We start from the raw sequence: 18,112 nt of genomic DNA, 5'->3' as shown, positions 1-18,112 counted from the left end.
GATATGGAGCCTGTTATGGTGCCCCTGTTCACTGGGTCGAGAGATGCAAATGCAGCTTCCATCCAGGAACCAAACCTCTCCAGCGAGGCGCTGTCCACCATAGGGGAACATCGGTTCAGTGCACGGGATGGTCCTGAAGAGGGGATTGCTTGCAAGCGGTTGATGGGTCTGCTCAGCCAGACCTTGCCGGGTTACTCTACTGCTGCTATCATGTGCGATTTTTTTTTTTTTTTTAATATATTGTTACTTTTCAGGTAGCCAATCATTTCGTTTCGTTTTGTTTCTTTTATAAAGGCTCCAACATGCTTGCATGCTTTGGCCTTGGTCACATACTGGCAGCGTTCCATGCTGCTTGATCTCTGGCAGCCTCTCTGCTTAGTCCCTGATCCCTGAGGTCACACTCTATGACCTCGTCTCAGGTCTTTTTCGGTCTGCCTCTCGCAGCCCTACCCCCTGCATTAACGCTCCTCACTTTCTGCACCCATTTGCCATGCTCCAGCCTCTCCACATGCCCAAACAATCTCTATCTACCTCCCCTCATCACAACATACATTTTTTAAATTACTGAACCATTTATGCAATAGGTCAACCCTGGAACTGTCTCCCTCTGTCTGTGTTTCCTGCATCCTATGATCTCCAGTCTTTCAAACGCAGTGTGTCCAGGCATCTCGAAATTATCGGATCTTGAATTTGGCCCTGTCTTGTATTTTGTTTTTTTCTTGGAAGGAACAGTTGCGGGCTCGTGGCCTTTGGTTCCTTCTTCCTAGCATTAAAAAAAAAAAATACTGGTATTTACTTCAGGTTAGTGACATGAAGCAAGAATTTAGATAGCAATACGAAAGTTAATATGAGATAACCAAGATGCATAACTGACTCAACTGGATAATGGATGGAGGTGGCGGGGAGTGAGTTCTGGCGAGATGTCTGTGAGAACTGCTGAAGGTGTGAGTTACAAGAGAGATTTGCTTTGAGGGTGTGAGCTGTAATAAGGCTGTGAGAGCTGCATTAAGTGTGTGAGCTGCATGTGAGATATGCAATTAGAGTGACCGTATGAAGGATGTGTTTGTGTGTGATGGCGGGTGGACACAAACAGGCGCGCCCCCACGGATATCCTGTCTTTTATGTCCAATCATCGCCAGTGTGCCCATTCCTGCCTCTCACTCATACATGAACCTTGCCTAACCCACACACCCATCCCTACCTCACCCATCACCTACACACCCACCCCTACCTCACCCATTGCCCACACACTCCTGCCTCACCCTCCACCCACGTTGCCTCATCCACCGCTGCCTCACCGCCACACTCACTCTGCCTCACGTACAAACATACTCATCCTCACGTTACACACACTCCTGTCTCACAATTCTTGCCTCACCTCAACCACCTCTGCACACCATCCCCACATCCTGCCTCACACCTTGCGTCACCAACACAGCCACCTCTGCCTTACCTATACTAGTACATTCTGCCTCACTGATCCTGCCTCTTCCATCGTCATATATTCACCCTTGCGTCACCCACGCATCCTTCCTCACTTCCGTACCCTACCTCACCTACTCTACCTGAACCCCCGGTGCACGCCCATTCCTGCCTTATCCACTCTCATGTAACTGTCCCTACGTGAACCCTCGCCCACACCCCTCTGGTCACTGCTCCCTCCATGCATTATCTACTGTGCAGTCGTGTTCAGGAGAAACGATACACATCGACTCATTTTGTGTACTATGTTAACCATTGCTTGTAAGATTTGGAACTAATTCCCTCACATATTGGCGCATTGATGATCAATGCACCAGGTAGTAACTGAAACGGTTCCACATATCACCAACAGTAGACTCTACACTAGATAATATGAGCAGATGTGAATCCCTACTTATGAACGCGGCTGTACATCGCCATTCTCACCTCATGTCACACCGATTTCCATTACTTACATCTCAATCACTTCATTCATATATATATATATATATATATATATATATATATATATATATATATATATATATATATATATATATATATATATATATATATGAGAGAGTGATGCCGGTATGAAACACATCTTTCTATAAAATTTATATCAGATATTCTCAGTTAGTCCATTGCTTTATGACAAGATTAATTTATATATTTCATCTTTTATGGTTGCTGTGTCACAGGAGAAGGTTAGGGTGGCGCAACACACCACAAGACCCAGCCTTAAGCACACATTTTACCTCAAAAGTGAACATGCGGACTAAAAAAAGAAAATCCTGACTCATTTACAGTTACACTTTCAGAGGCGATGAAAAAACGACATAGAGATAGAGTCTAAGAGGTGGGAAAAAAAATTGTCATTGCCTACAGGTAAACACAGAGGTAGAATTCGAAAACTGTGGAAATTTTCAAACTGACAGATAAACAGAATGCGGCAAGTGAAACATAATCATAGTGATTTTTTTTTTTTTTAATGCATGGAAGAAGGAACCAAAAACCGGAAGCCTGTAATATTGTTCACTCCAAGAAAAATAGAAACACAAACAAGATAACGGAGAGCCAAGTTCGAGATCCGTTCATTTCTTAAAGGCTGTATTATTAAAACTTTGAGAATGAAGACGTAAGCAAGCCTCATCTTTCTGACAGTCATGACGAGGGTAAGGTGTATTTGACCTCTCTACCTCGCTGCTGATTGCACCATATAACATAGTATGCAGGCTAACCACATCTAATGCTCACAGTTGTTTCAAAACTGGCTTGCATACCTCTTCGACCTCTCGGTTTTCATGTTACAGCCGTATGAGGTGGAACAAAACACGAAGGCGAGAGAAATTATTGCATATAGACATATATTTATTCAAAGACGCGAGACGAAACATGATTCAGATATGAGTACGTCCTCGAGGAACGACTAAATGAGTGAGATGCACATATGGGAAGAGATGGAGAGGCGGGAAATAACATGAGTCAGCGTGTGGTTTGTGGGAGTTTCCGTGACGGCATACCACGGCAGGGCCAGGATGCACACACAGACATGCCATCAGTCCCCTGCTGTAACCTACGTTTGTTTTCCCGAGAAAGACATGGGCAGGAAAGTTATTATCCTACCCATGTTTCATGTTCTTCCTGCAAAAACAAATCCTACTTACGATGGGTAATGGGATCGTAAGTTTATTCGTGAATCCGAGCCCTGTCACGGTACATCGTTCGTTCGTTCGTTCAAAGATTCCCTGCACCTATAGTGCAGGCCGGGCCATACATTAGCCCGGTCAGTGGGGTATGGGCTGGTTAAAAAACAGTAAGGGGGGAGGACAGGACCTGGGGATTGCCCAGCACACACGTCCTGTCTCCTGGCTGGCTTTGTGGTGTGTGTGCGGGTGTCACGTACAGGATAAACCAGCACATAATTATACACTCGCTGCCCAAAGTATTGCAGCCTGCCTCACGGTGAGTAAAGCTGTACAGCAGTACTTTATACAAATAACTTTCACTGCGTATTCATTAACCTGATGTAATGGTGAATGATTACACCGTGAAGAATCCCTGTATTCATCCGAGGCTTTGAATCAAGGCAATATTAATGCGTCGTATGCAGAAATGGGATGGTAGGGAAGAGAGGCCAGGGAGTCTCATTATCTAAAAAGAATATGGAGGTGTCATGAGCAGAAATAAACTGCTATGGTCCTTTTACTCTAACTTGGCCTAAAATTGCCATCTCTCCATCTTCAGTGCTGAGTTGTAACAAGAGATTAACACATTAACTCTCCTCCTCTTACTGACTCCCTTCAACCTCTGTCTCTTCGCCGCACTGTTGCATCTTTATCTCTTTTCTATCGCTACTTCAATGGTCACTGCTCCTCTGAACTGTCTGCATGCATTCCTCCACCTCTAAGATGGGCGCGTAGCACCCGTCTAGCAGCAAACTCTCATCCCTTTTCTGTCCAACTCTCTAATGCAAGAGTTAACCGTTACTCCCAGTCCTTCATTTATGCAACAGGTCAACTCTGGAACTGTCTCCCTCTGTCGTATTTCCTGTTTCCTATGATCTCCAGTCTTTCAAACGCAGTGTGTCCAGGCATCTCGAAATGATCGGATCTTGAATTTGGCTCTCTCTTGCATTTTGTTTTTCTCTTGGAAGGAACAGTTTTGCGGGGCTCGTTGACTTTGGTTCCTTCTTCCTCACATAAAAAAATAAATAGAATATGATGCTAGTCACGAAGAAATGCAATGGGAAGGATGCAGAGCCGTAGCGTTGCCTCCGTCTACTGCTGAGCTCTGTGAAATAAACCGCAAAAGGACGAATGTTAGGGCCAGAGTAAGATGAAAAGAGGAAAGTAAGAAGGACCCAGGGAGTCTCCTAAGTCCACAAGAACATGAACTTGCTATACCCGGTAGACTTCTCAGGAAAAACTATTAAGAAGAAGGAACCAGGGAACCTCCTAAACCCATGAGAACATGAGCGTGTCATGTCTATTGCACAAAAATAACTACTTTCATGGAAGGCGTGCTAGAGAATCTGCAAATCCCACATGAATATGAACGTGCTATCCCTTGTATGTAAAAATAACTAATGGTAGGCGTGCCAGGGAGCATCCTAAGCTCACGAGAATACCGCTGTCAACCACAGACACTTCAGATCTAAACCGCTTACACACACACACACACACACACACACACACACACACACACACACACACACACACACACACACACACACACACACACACACACACACACACACACACACACACACACACACACACACACACACACACACACACACACACACACACACACACACACACACACACACACACACACACACACACACACACACACACACACACACACACACACACACACACACACACACACACACACACACACACACACACACACACACACACACACACACACACACACACACACACACACACACACACACACACACACACACACACACACACACACACACACACACACACACACACACACACACACACACACACACACACACACACACACACACACACACACACACACACACACACACACACACACACACACACACACACACACACACACACACACACACACACACACACACACACACACACACACACACACACACACACACACACACACACACACACACACACACACACACACACACACACACACACACACACACACACACACACACACACACACACACACACACACACACACACACACACACACACACACACACACACACACACACACACACACACACACACACACACACACACACACACACACACACACACACACACACTCGAGATACCACGCGATGCACTCTCACGTACAGTCGCCGTCAGTCATTAATTTACAGTCTCGAATCTGTGTCAGAAATTAATGAGAGCCTGCCATCATCATCATCATCATCATAAGCCTATTAGCAACTAATAAATTATATGGCTATTTATGTACGTACTCGTACAGTAGTGGTCAGGTACACGCACACTCTACCAAGCGCGTTCAGGCCGTGTTTTCCGGATCTTGAAGGGCAACTGATCTCGTAAGGACAGAGAGAACAGTTTTCTGTCACTGGAGAAATGACCCGACCCCATCCAATGTTTCACGCACTGGTATATGTGCAAAAAGCTTTTGGAGTGTAGGGTGAGAGGTGTATGTGACAAGTTGTTTTGAAGCTGATGTATGTGACAGTATGTATATATCATCGAGCAGACATGGACAGGGATCAAAACTGTGGAATCACATGAAAACACATGCCACTGCATCCTCTGTAATGTCTGCCCTCGTGTGGGATAGAACCCAGTCAGGAGGATTCGGACATGCAGCTTTATGCTTTACCGACCCAGCCAACTGAGGCGTCGGTGATGGGGGTAAAAGGCTGAAAACACGCTGGACTCATTTCAGTCTCTGATTACATAACTAAACCATTTACCCTTTCAGTACCATGATCTCTTTTGCATTGCATTTTATTACCAATGACGATTTTTTTTTTTTCAATAGCATGGAAGGAACCTCTCGAGGTGAAGAGATTAGAAAGGCTCCACCAATCCCTTCGATAGGTTATGACTTTTTTTCATTCTTGCTACGCTAGACTATTTTTTTTTTTTTCAGCTCATGAGAGACTCCTTCATAATGAAGGACTTATTAAACACTTAGCTGGAATCTTCCTTCAGTGGGTCGGAAATGTGTAAAGGAACCGGATCTACTGTAACTCCTTCAGTCCCGTAATGTACATTGTTTCTTTCTTGCCATCTTCCGACATTTTATTCAGTATGAGAGAGACTTTTCGAACCTTTTAACGCTAAGAGGGCTTTCCAAAACGAATATAATAATCTGGAGGCAACAACAATATACTGCAAAGAAGAAAGAAAGAAAAGAAAATTGTCGCGTCCTCTCTGATATTTTTTTTCACCTAAAGGTAGACAGATTTATTCACTTGAGAGTTGATCACAGAGGATGTTAAAGCTGTTAACATCAATCCTCTCGTGGTCGGGACAGCTCCAGTATTTTATTGCTGCACTTCAGACGATTATCATCATCTACGAGGGAGTCACAGGAACGTGGGGGTGTCAGCAAGAGCCTAGATTTAAAACCATAAACATGACATTCAGTATTATATTTACGTGTCTGAGGTTCCGATCTAATTAAACAGCAAGATTCAGACTCACTTGATTTTGACCCGATTAGTTTGCCAGGATCTTGTTAGATATTGACGCACGTTCGAAGAGAGGGTAAAGGAACTGTTGACCCCTACTGTACATTAGTTGTCTGCTCTCTTAGAGGGCAAGAGTTTGATCCCAAGCTGGAAGAGGGAGCATTTGATTATCTGAATTTCGTTAAAAGACTGTACTGTACTGATCTTCCACAAGTTCCACCGAAGTGTCATACACAAATCCCGGCTAACGCCGTCACATTATTCTTAAAGGAAACATCTCTAACGTGTATTCAGCATAGACGGTGGGTGTTAATGCCAAATTGATGATATGTGAAGGTGTGTGTCACGTTGGAGAACTACTGGTCCTAAGGGAACGTACCGTCAAGTTCATGCCCGAGTCGGATACATAAAAATGCCATCGTTATTTTGGTTGTGCTGCATTTTCAAAAACACGGAAAGAATCAATCTGAAATACTGTGTGTCATATCCTGTTTCAACAGCCGTGAAATTAACGATAAGGATACACAATATGGCAGAGGAAGTGTTGCGTGTATTATACCCATGCATCCATTACCAAGCTATTGTCCTTTCCCCAGTCGTAGCGGTATATCATGATTTAGTGTCACTGGTTAGTCCTATCGCCTTCCAAGGACACATTATATTATTCAAGCCACCGCAAGACGATTTTGGGCAGGTGAGGGGAATTCTCATAGCCAGAGAATTGAGAACTAACTCCTTTAACGTTTGAAAGTCTAGAAATTTCCCCAGTTGACTGTAGTTGTCTTGATTTTGTCTTAATAATTTACCAAGTGTGTTCATGGCAGCTAAAAGGTCATTGTATATTGTAAGAAAATGGCAACAACTTGAATTTCTTCATACTCAAATTACCAAACATATCAAGAAATATACTTAATTCCGTATATGATGTTGCAATGACTGTTTTCTGTCGCTACTGATTATAGTCAAACTGAACGGTATCAGACTTATGTTTTAGTTTACTCAGAAGTGTTAGACCCAACGAAATAGAACCTATCATAGAACCTATGGGTAGAGATCTCATTTGGTTCACAGTACACACGGTTCCCCGTTACACACACACACACACACACACACACACACACACACACAAAGTCACTTAACCACACACTGGGATGACCTACTTTTCATTGTGTTCTGGCTACCTTCAGACGATTTTATTCGGTTACAAGAGGACGATGTCGAACTGCAAGAGTTAGATATAACCTTATAAACCCCTTCCCTACAAGGGGACTCTTCATATTCTGAATAAAATATCCTAGTAGCGGCATGAATATAAGTAATAAGATGTCCTCTGGCTGAAGGAGTTAAATCTAATTGCATCAAACGTATGGGTAATGATGCTTCGTTATATTACTTTTCCTTCCTTTGGCTGACTACATACGAATATTAATTATACCGTACATCCTCATGGAACCCAGGCACACAAAGAAACGCCACTTAAATTTGGGTAGTGATTTTTGTTTTTAATTGTATGCATGGCTCTCAGTTATACATATCATTGCAGACAAGATTATTGCATCACGTTTTAGCTGAGAAATTATAAAGCTCTTACATAACATTCCAAAGAGCTTATTAGACTGCAAAGGTCGCATTACTGGATTTTGAAAGTTTTTGTTCCCTCTCTTGATATTTATGGCAATGAAATGAAATGATCTTTATGTCCGCAACTGTACATGCTTCCCCAGACACACTAGGTTACGTAGCCACCAGACGTGGAGGAAAAAAAAAAAATAACTGTCCACATTCATCGAAGCTATGGGCAGTGATGCTCTTTTGGTTGACTGTACACACGGCTCCCAGTTATGCGTACATGCCTGTCCAAACACACATGCTTACACAGACACAATACACAGAGAGGGTCCCAAGAGCAGTGCTTGGACACGCACACTGCCGGCGGGGCGACACTGTGGGAACTTCCTGCATCATCCCACACCACAGTACCCGCATCCCACACACCACCCATCACCACCACCACAACCTCAACCACCACCACCTTCGTCCTCATCATCTTGCACCACAGTACCTTCCATCCCGCACACATCAAGCACCGCCACCATCACCACCGTAATCTAACACCACAGTCTACCCCCACCCCCCATGCATACATATATTCACCTCATACCACCAACACCGACTTTCTCTTTACTTACACAACATTTCATAAATAACGCCACATATATAAGTCACATTACATAAATGGTCACAAACCATAATTAATATAGTAAAATGCTTGTCACATCAAAATCGTTTCAGACAAAGTATTTCATCTGCAAGAAATATGGCAACTCATTGCTGCATTCGACATGAGGGTTTCCATGCAGTGAAATATAATCGTGTGGCGGTATCCATAAAACCATTCTTCCTCTGAATATCATAGTGGATACAGAGTAAACAAGGGAATAGAGAGTATAACAGCTCTCTAAAAGCAAGGCCTTCGACACTTTAAGAATTGCACAAAACCATTAATCGTGAGACTGCAAGTTTTTACTGGTCACTTCCATGAACGTAACCTCAAAATCACAACAAAATACTAAAAACAAACCCTTTTGAAGGCTTAAATTTTGTTAATCAAGCAGATTAAGTTTATAGGCTTCGAAATATGTCTGACTGATTCTGAACTTTACCATGACTAAATATATATAAGAGTTTTCACTATTGTTCTCCCCACACTGAGATGATGAGAAGTTAGAGCTGTGACCTTTACAATCAAGTTTCATCATTTGTTTCTTTGTTCTTGTGGAACCTCACATTATTATTATTATTATTATTATTATTATTATTGTGGTAGGTGGAGGCGCTCACCATCCACTCACTCGATGTAGTGCTGCCGTCGCATGTCTGCCCTTTCCTCTCCTCCATCCTTCTTTCCCTCCATCCTCTTCTGTCTTCCTTTACTTCATTCTTTCCTTGTCTCTGCCTACGGGTAACTTTACACTCCCTCTTCTGTCTTTCCTTCATTCTTTCCTCTTCCTTCTGCCTGTGGGTGACTACACTGAGTGACAAGCCAAATGGTTTCCTGTACACCAGGAAACCATTTACTACGCTGGGTGGTAACCATATAACCAAATTTTGGCGCCTGGTGATTTAGTGAGTAATTATTGCGCTCCAATCGGATTGAGCCGGTGAAGGTTTATATCCAAGGGATGGTTGGGGTTGATTGCTCATGTAATGCCACTCGGGGAAGAGTGAGGCTGGTCACTCTCATCTTAAATGTCAGGATCAACTGCTTAGCCCCGGGCTCCTACGCTTCTCATGGGGCAATGTAGGATTGGATGATGGATGGATTATTATTATTATTATTATTATTATTATCATTATTGTTGTTGTTATCATTGTCATCATTAATAATAATAATAATAATAATAATAGTATCATCATTGTCATCGTTATCATCATCATCATTACTGTTATAAGTATTAACCTCATACCGTATAATTTTTCTGACATTGCCCAGCATACTGTTGCACAAGAGAGGAAATACCGTCGCTTTACTTCTCTCAGTTTGCTCATTTTCCTCTTACTGCCGGCACGCCATACCTCAGAAGGAAAAGCATTGAGCAACCTCAGTTTCTCTCTCTCTCTCTCTCTCTCTCTCTCTCTCTCTCTCTCTCTCTCTCTCTCTCTCTCTCTCTCTCTCTCTCTCTCTCTCTCTCTCTCTCTCCATTGACACATAACATTGAATTATCACACTTCCAAAACACCTTCGTAATTAACTCCTTCACTGCAAAAGGTTGTTTCCCAGAGTGAATTAAATCGTCTGGAATGTGAAATAGTAAAGGCATTATAATACAGAAGGAGTTGCTAGTGAAGTTTCAGATCCCCTCAATGCAAGTCTACTTCCTAAGCTGAATAACATCATCTGGTGGAAGTGATAATAAGATGATAAGTACAAAAAACGTAGAGAGAATTGAGATTAAAAAATAATAATAACAACAATATTAGGCTTCCCTAAAGTCTACGGATGTGGAGCACGTCGTTTCCGAAAATTCATTGTGAGTGAATGACGGACAGGGCCGCTCCCAGAGATGCTACAGGATCTGTGAAGGCATATTTGTACCCACGTGGTTGTTGGCGATATTTATAACCCCTCCGTTACAACCTCCCTCCTAATCTGCATAAAACTGTCTGGCGGCAACAAAAATAAAACTAACGGCATCATCGTACTGAAGAAATTAAGCTGAATACTTGAAGCAAAGGGCCGTATACTTGTCGGTTATGGGGGGCCTCGTGTGTGTGTGTGTGTGTGTGTGTGTGTGTGTGTGTGTATATAAATATAAATATAAATATATATATATATATATATATATATATATATATATATATATATATATATATATATACATATATATATATATACATATATATATATATATATATATATATATATATATATATATATATATATATATATATATATATATATATATATATATAAAACTCTTGTATGTCATGTATGACTAATATCAACATTCATTGCGGTAATAATATTCAGTGGAATATTTACGAGACGTGAAGATCTCCTTCAGTCCGGTGATGTATTTTGTTTTATTTGTGCTACTTTCAGACAATATCGTTCAAATTAGAGGAGATTTTCAAATTGGAAAGTTGTGTATTTGCCATCATTAACCCCTTTGGTACAAGGGGGCTGCCCTTGCCATAATAAAATCATTTGGATTTAACCAAAATACAGTATTAAATGACATATTCCAGACTGAAGGGGGTAAACTGATAAGACAGAGACGCAAAAAAGTCTCCTAAGCTTACAAGAATACGTGCCAAAGTGAAGAAATAAATGAAAACCTTGTCATCCTTGAATATCACCACACCATTGTGGAAATTCTAGCAGAGCCAGCCAAGGCCAGGTTACACGCCTTTAACTCATTAACACCTATTTCTGCCTTATAATTTTATTATCACTGCCGCTGCACAACCTTACCCAGCATCAAGCCAATCCCCAGATCTGAATGTAATATACTTTTTAGTACAAAGCAGTTGTAACTGTAATCTATCAGTTTAGCCTAAAATTGCCGTCTCTATATTGAATGGTGAGTTGTAACATAAGATTAATACTACAGTATGGTGGCTGTCACGAAGAAGTGTTATGGATTTTGTCACTGAAATACGGTATATCAACTGCAAAAAATACGAAAATTTCGGTCAAGTTAAGGTGGACGACCTGTTGTTGGCTCCAGAATTCACATTGGTCAGCGGTGTAATCAGTTTTTCTCTATGAACAATAATGTAATTCCAAGCACGACTCAAGAAAAAACAAAAAGCAGTTACCATATGTGAGGCATTTTTTAAAAAATACCTCATTCTAAGTAAGTTAGATATACTTCATTCTTGCTTTAACCAGGCAATTTTATTCATCGCAGCAGTGAGGAGGTTATTTAAAGCTATAATCTTACCCCACCAGTTCGGAAAGCCTCTGCTAAGCTGAATGAAACAGTCAGGAGATGGCAAGAATGAAGTGAAAAATACATCCTGCGGCTCAGTGGGCTAATCACTCATTTTGGTCAACTTCGATGCTACATAAGCTCCATATGAATAAACGTTTCCAGTCTCAGATTACCAAATATTTCCGTAAATATTAATTTGTCGACAGGTGTGTGTGTGTGTGTGTGTGTGTGTGTGTGTGTGTGTGTGTGTGTGTGTGTGTGTGTGTGTGTGTGTGTGTGTGTGTGTGTGTGTGTGTGTGTGTGTGTGTGTGTGTGTGTGTGTGTGTGTGTGTGTGTGTGTGTGTGTGTGTGTGTGTGTGTGTGTGTGTGTGTGTGTGTGTGTGTGTGTGTGTGTGTGTGTGTGTGTGTGTGTGTGTGTGTGTGTGTGTGTGTGTGTGTGTGTGTGTGTGTGTGTGTGTGTGTGTGTGTGTGTGTGTGTGTGTGTGTGTGTGTGTGTGTGTGTGTGTGTGTGTGTGTGTGTGTGTGTGTGTGTGTGTGTGTGTGTGTGTGTGTGTGTGTGTGTGTGTGTGTGTGTGTGTGTGTGTGTGTGTGTGTGTGTGTGTGTGTGTGTGTGTGTGTGTGTGTGTGTGTGTGTGTGTGTGTGTGTGTGTGTGTGTGTGTGTGTGTGTGTGTGTGTGTGTGTGTGTGTGTGTGTGTGTGTGTGTGTGTGTGTGTGTGTGTGTGTGTGTGTGTGTGTGTGTGTGTGTGTGTGTGTGTGTGTGTGTGTGTGTGTGTGTGTGTGTGTGTGTGTGTGTGTGTGTGTGTGTGTGTGTGTGTGTGTGTGTGTGTGTGTGTGTGTCATGGGGGAAGAAAAGTTGGGATGAAGTGGCAGAAGAGGAGGGGGTAGGTTTGTGTGGTGCTATTGGTACTATCCCTTAAATTTTTCCCAAGATTTTTTATTTAGCACAGACCTTGGTATATTACGTAAGGCATACCATTCTGAACCTAGGAGAGGGGACAAAGACTACTGGAATAATAGTTTTACTACCAAGGAAACATCCTAAAGCAAGAATAATTAATATTAGGGTGAAGGAAAGTATAGGAAGGAGAGGGTAATATAATCGCCATTCTGTTTTACATGTCTTGCTGTTGTGACTTTAAAATTACACTGAACAAGCCTTCTGTTACATTGGTACCGTTACTCTGTGCAGTGACAATGAAAACAGCCTTGGTTAGAGTCTCTGCATGCAGATAGAGGGGCAAGAGTTGCTTACTGATATCACTTTGCCGTCAGGAACATCAGATGAGGATATGTTTAAACACGTCAGAATCGGACTGGCTGAACAGTTTGTGTGAAATGCCAGCGTTTGTTTCTATAGTTAACTGTCAGTCTTTAGTTTGGCTGTTTTATTAAAGTCATGAGAGGATGCTGAAAAGTAACATTTTTTTTTATACTTTTTCCCACTCATTACAATTTTGTTTGTTGTAGTTCCCTCTGTTCATCAATTCTCTGTTTCTGAAGTACTGTAAATGACGAACTCTGGTCGTATTAATTTATAATATGTGCTCTGAAATATGGCTTGACTTAAATTGTTATTAGTATCCATGCGAGTACCTAGCCTTCAAGATGAATTTACATTAAGAAAGCGATTCCACTCATCAGTGAGTACTTCCCCTGGCCTCGGGTGAAACACTGAGTCCTAGGGGTTATATCATCTACAGTTCAGGTTTATCTGACCTGATGTCTCGCTCCTCAGATGGATGGAACTGATCGCCAGTCTGCATGTAACACCAGTCACGCCACCTCACTCACTTCACTCCCAGTCGTTCCCATGTTGCTGTTCGAAAATTAGTTCTCACTAAAATTTTTATATTTTTCAGACAGACCTAATTTGTTCAAATTTAGCTTAACAAAAACATTTGTTTTATTAAGATGAAAAGTTAAGAAATAAAAGTTTTATTAAGTGGCAGCCACATTTCGAACTTGCCCTATTGACGAAGAAAAACTGTTTATACCATGTAACCGGTGTGACTTCTAATTTCATTTAATAAGAATTGACTGACATATTTTGAGTTTTGACTGAAACATATGTAACTTTATCTCGTTTTAACGCAGACAACCAAGACTTGTCCAGTCTGATCCTTATAATCTATATCTACAACGTCCTCGTTTGTCTGGGTGTAACAATGAAAAATGCGGGAAGCGTAAGTGGCTCGGTGGTAGCGTGTTAGTAAATCGACCTGCATATGCCCCGTGTCTGGTCTTTTAAACTTAACCTGTTTCAGACATTTTGTGTGGGTGCCTGTAGCATTCTTTTCTTTTCATCTCTCTCTCTCTCTCTCTCTCTCTCTCTCTCTCTCTCTCTCTCTCTCTCTCTCTCTCTCTCTCTCTAATATACACCAACATCTTTTCGCACCCTGAAGTTTCTGATCGATGATATACAAACTTTCGACTTTCACATGCATCACTAGCACTACAGTTCCTCGTTAGTACTTGGCTAATGAGGAGAATGGTTAATTAAGATTCCCACTGTCTAAAAAGGGAGTCTGGCCCTGCAATGGACCTCACATGGACTGTTAGGCTACAGTCAAGTTGCAGAGAAATGTGGCCGACCATCTGTTTAGTTAGCCTGGTCGGGAAGAGTTGTACTAGTTTATTAAAAATTCCACGTAAAGCTGCAGTATAAATGTGATGAAAATATAAGAATCTTTGGAGATTTTTTTTTTTTTACAACAGGCTTAGTTTCAAAAGGAGTTTTATGTCTTTTATAGTCTATGAATCCGCAGGTTTCTTCCTTCCTTCCTTTCTTTCTTTTTTTTAGCGATTGTTGCGTAAAATATTTTATATTGAATGACTAAATGATCCCACCCTGGAAACATATCAAGGATTAAGGGGGTATTAGACTACACGTGATGTCTCTCTAGAAGCATATCACCCATTTCACACCCCTCTCACTCTAACCTCTTACACCTCTCACCTCATTTCACGTCCCTCTTATTCTACCCACAGATCTTACCCCACTCACACTTCTCTCACTCCACTTCCTTCCACCCTTCCACTCCACTCACTCACGTCCTTCCACCCCTCTCACTCCACCCACTTATAACTCTCACCTTAGATATCAAGATTTCTGTATACTGTACATGATGTCTGTTTAGGAACGTCTTAAAAACTGTGTCTAAAATAGATATATGATGCTTAGCTGATAACCTAATTGGAATTTTAGGAACTCGCAGCTAAAAAGCGTGTATGGTCGCCAGCCTACAATAATTAGTGAGTTAATTAGCCGGGTTTAGCGACTACTTGCTCCACCCTGACACACCCTCCATATACTGTAACCCTCTCACAACACACACTGCAGCTTCACCCCACACACCCCTCTCACTCCACCCACGCACATCTCTCACGCCACCCACCCACATCCCTCACCCCACTCACATCCCTTTACCACTTATGCCCCACACTCCACCCACTTACATCTCACCCCTCCCATACCCCTCCCACTCCAGCCACTCGCACCTCTCACGCCCCTTTCATTCCACTCTCCCTCACCCCTCCACCCCTCTCTCTCCACCCACTCACACCTTCCACGCCCCTTTCATTCCACTTGCTCACACCCCTCAACCCCTCTCCACCCACTCACACCACTCACCCCATTCACAAGTCCCTCATTCTACTCATTCACATTCCTTTCACTCTACCCACTCATGCTTTCACTCCACACACTCACATATCTCACCTACTCTCATCACACCACCCACTCATACCCCTTTCACTCCACCTACTCACACCCCTCACCCCACTCACACTGTGCTCATTCGGCCCACTCACACCCCTCTCACAGCACCTCTGATTCAAACGAGATACATCCACACATTCCACCCCATCTCATTCTCCTCCATCCCTCGCCACACTCAACACTTCCCCACACTCCGCCCACCCATACACTCCACCCTTCCACACACTCCACCCTCCCTCACACTCCACTCTCCCTCACACTCCACTCTCCCTCATACTCCACTCTCACTCACACTCCACCCTCCCTCACATTCCACTCACTGTCACATTTCACCCTCCCTCCCTCACTTCCTCCCTCCTTCACACTCCACCCTCCCTCAAACTCCATCTTCCCTCAAACTCCACTCTCTCTCATACTCGACCCTCCTTCACACTCTGCCCTCTCTGATATTCCACCTTCCATCACACTGCTTCCCTCACACTTCACCCTTCCTTGCTCACACTCACACTTCTCCCTCCTTTTCACACCACCCTCCTTCACACTCATTCCCTCACACTCCACCCTCCCTCACACTTGTTACTCCACTTCCTCCCCCGTCCAGGATTTCAGTTTGGGGTTGTATTAAATTTCTGTTCTGTTCTTGCTAAGCCAACAGTTTCATTCAGCTTAGGGGAGATTCTGGCGTTAAGGGGCTATCTCCTTTTACCACTGGCTTCAGCACACTCACAGTAGATAGCTCATTCAGACTTGAGCTGAAATATACGATTTTGCTTAGTCTGGGGAAGTCTTCTCGTATGCAGGGAGATAATGAAAGGAAGATTAAACCTGATGCGTCCAGTTGAAATGTCTTAAGTTGAATAAAATCTTCTGGTGGTTTTAAGAAAACATTATCATTATTATTATTATTATTATTATGGGTGGTAGGTGGGGGCGCTCACCATCCACTCACTCTGTGTAGTGCTGCTTTGGGTGTTTGCCCTTTCCTGTCGTCCTTTCTTCCTCTTCTGTCTTTCTTTCCTTCATTTTTTCCTCTTCCTTCTGCCTATGGGTGACTTTACACTCTCTCTTCTGTCTTTCTTTCCTGTATTCTTTCCTCTTCCTTCTGCCTGTGGGTGACTACATTGAGTGACAAGCCAAATGGTTTCCTGTACACCAGGAAACCATTTACTACGCTGGGTGGTAACCATATAACCAAATTTTGGCGCCTGGTGGTTTAGTGGAAAGGCTCTCCAATTGGATTGAGTCTGTGTAGGTTTATATCCAAGGGGTGGTTGGGGTTTATTGGCCACGTAATGCCACTCAGGGAAGAGTGAGGCTGGCCACTCTCATTTTAAGTGTCAGGACCAACTTGCCTAGCCCCAGGCGTCTATACTTCTCATGGGGTAACACTCGATTAGATGATGGTGGTTATTATTATTATTATTATTATTATTATTATTATTATTATTATTATCATCATCATCATCATCATTAGTATTAATTTACATCGGCCTACAGCATATCTGCTTTATTCAGGCTAACGATACAGTCTCACGCTTCACTGGGAAAGCTTCCAAGGTCTGGGGTTAAAAGTCGTCGTTGTATTGAACGGGTAATTGCACCCCAGATTTAAGGGAAACTTACTGGTCGTCAAAGGAACCATCATTCTTCTTACTCTCAAACTACACATACCCACCTTAATGAGGGGAAGTCCATCTCCGAAGCAGGGGAGTAGACGAGGGTCGGCTTGTAGTCTTTCTTTTGCAGCCGAAATAACAGCGCACACACACACACACACACACACACACACACACACACACACACACACACACACACACACACACACACACACACACACACACACACAAAAGCTCACTACTCTCAGAGATTTCAACAACACATAAAGTAATAATCAACACTCCTAGTCCCGTTTCGTCTTCCTATCAGGCTCATGCTCCGCCTCTTAGAGCATTTCCCCCATACACCACGACCAACACAGAGTGAGTGGGGGGAAGGGGGAACCTATCACAAGGATGTGCTGCAACACGAGCGTCACAACCTCCCCGCACAACGTTCAAGGGTGCACTGAAGTCCGCTGCCTACGGTGCCTGGATTCTGAGGTAACTTTCTTGAGTCTGAGTCGCCTCATTCATTACATGAGCGCCTCTTAATACTTTGCTGATAAATAACTACATAGTATGCGTAGTGTACACTGCATTAATTCAGGTGACTACACACAGACTACAGCACAAATAATGATGTTACACAGTTGCTACCATCATGATGTTACAGAAGGTGGGACAGACGATGTGACAGTTGCCGCA

At 42.8% G+C, this 18,112-nt stretch overlaps 1 protein-coding gene across 1 annotated transcript in view; it reads right to left on the bottom strand.

Annotated features, from left to right (window-relative positions):
* The window catches only part of LOC145413852 (carbohydrate sulfotransferase 4-like), a 610,328-nt gene extending 592,526 nt beyond the window's left edge, over window positions 1-17,802 (bottom strand). Inside the window, exon 1 of the mRNA XM_080283520.1 lies at window positions 17,485-17,802. Within this exon, the coding sequence (XP_080139646.1) occupies window positions 17,485-17,504 (20 nt within the window). The 5' untranslated portion in view covers window positions 17,505-17,802. The remainder of the gene's footprint in view (window positions 1-17,484) is intronic.
* Window positions 17,803-18,112: the final 310 nt, after the last annotated feature.

Source organism: Coenobita brevimanus, chromosome 97 (assembly GCF_032717465.1).
Source record: "Coenobita brevimanus isolate Jiangsu-jjx chromosome 97, ASM3271746v2, whole genome shotgun sequence".
Lineage (NCBI taxonomy): Eukaryota > Metazoa > Arthropoda > Malacostraca > Decapoda > Coenobitidae > Coenobita > Coenobita brevimanus.
Note: the sequence above shows the minus strand (reverse complement) of the source record. Positions and strands in the feature narration are given on the sequence as shown.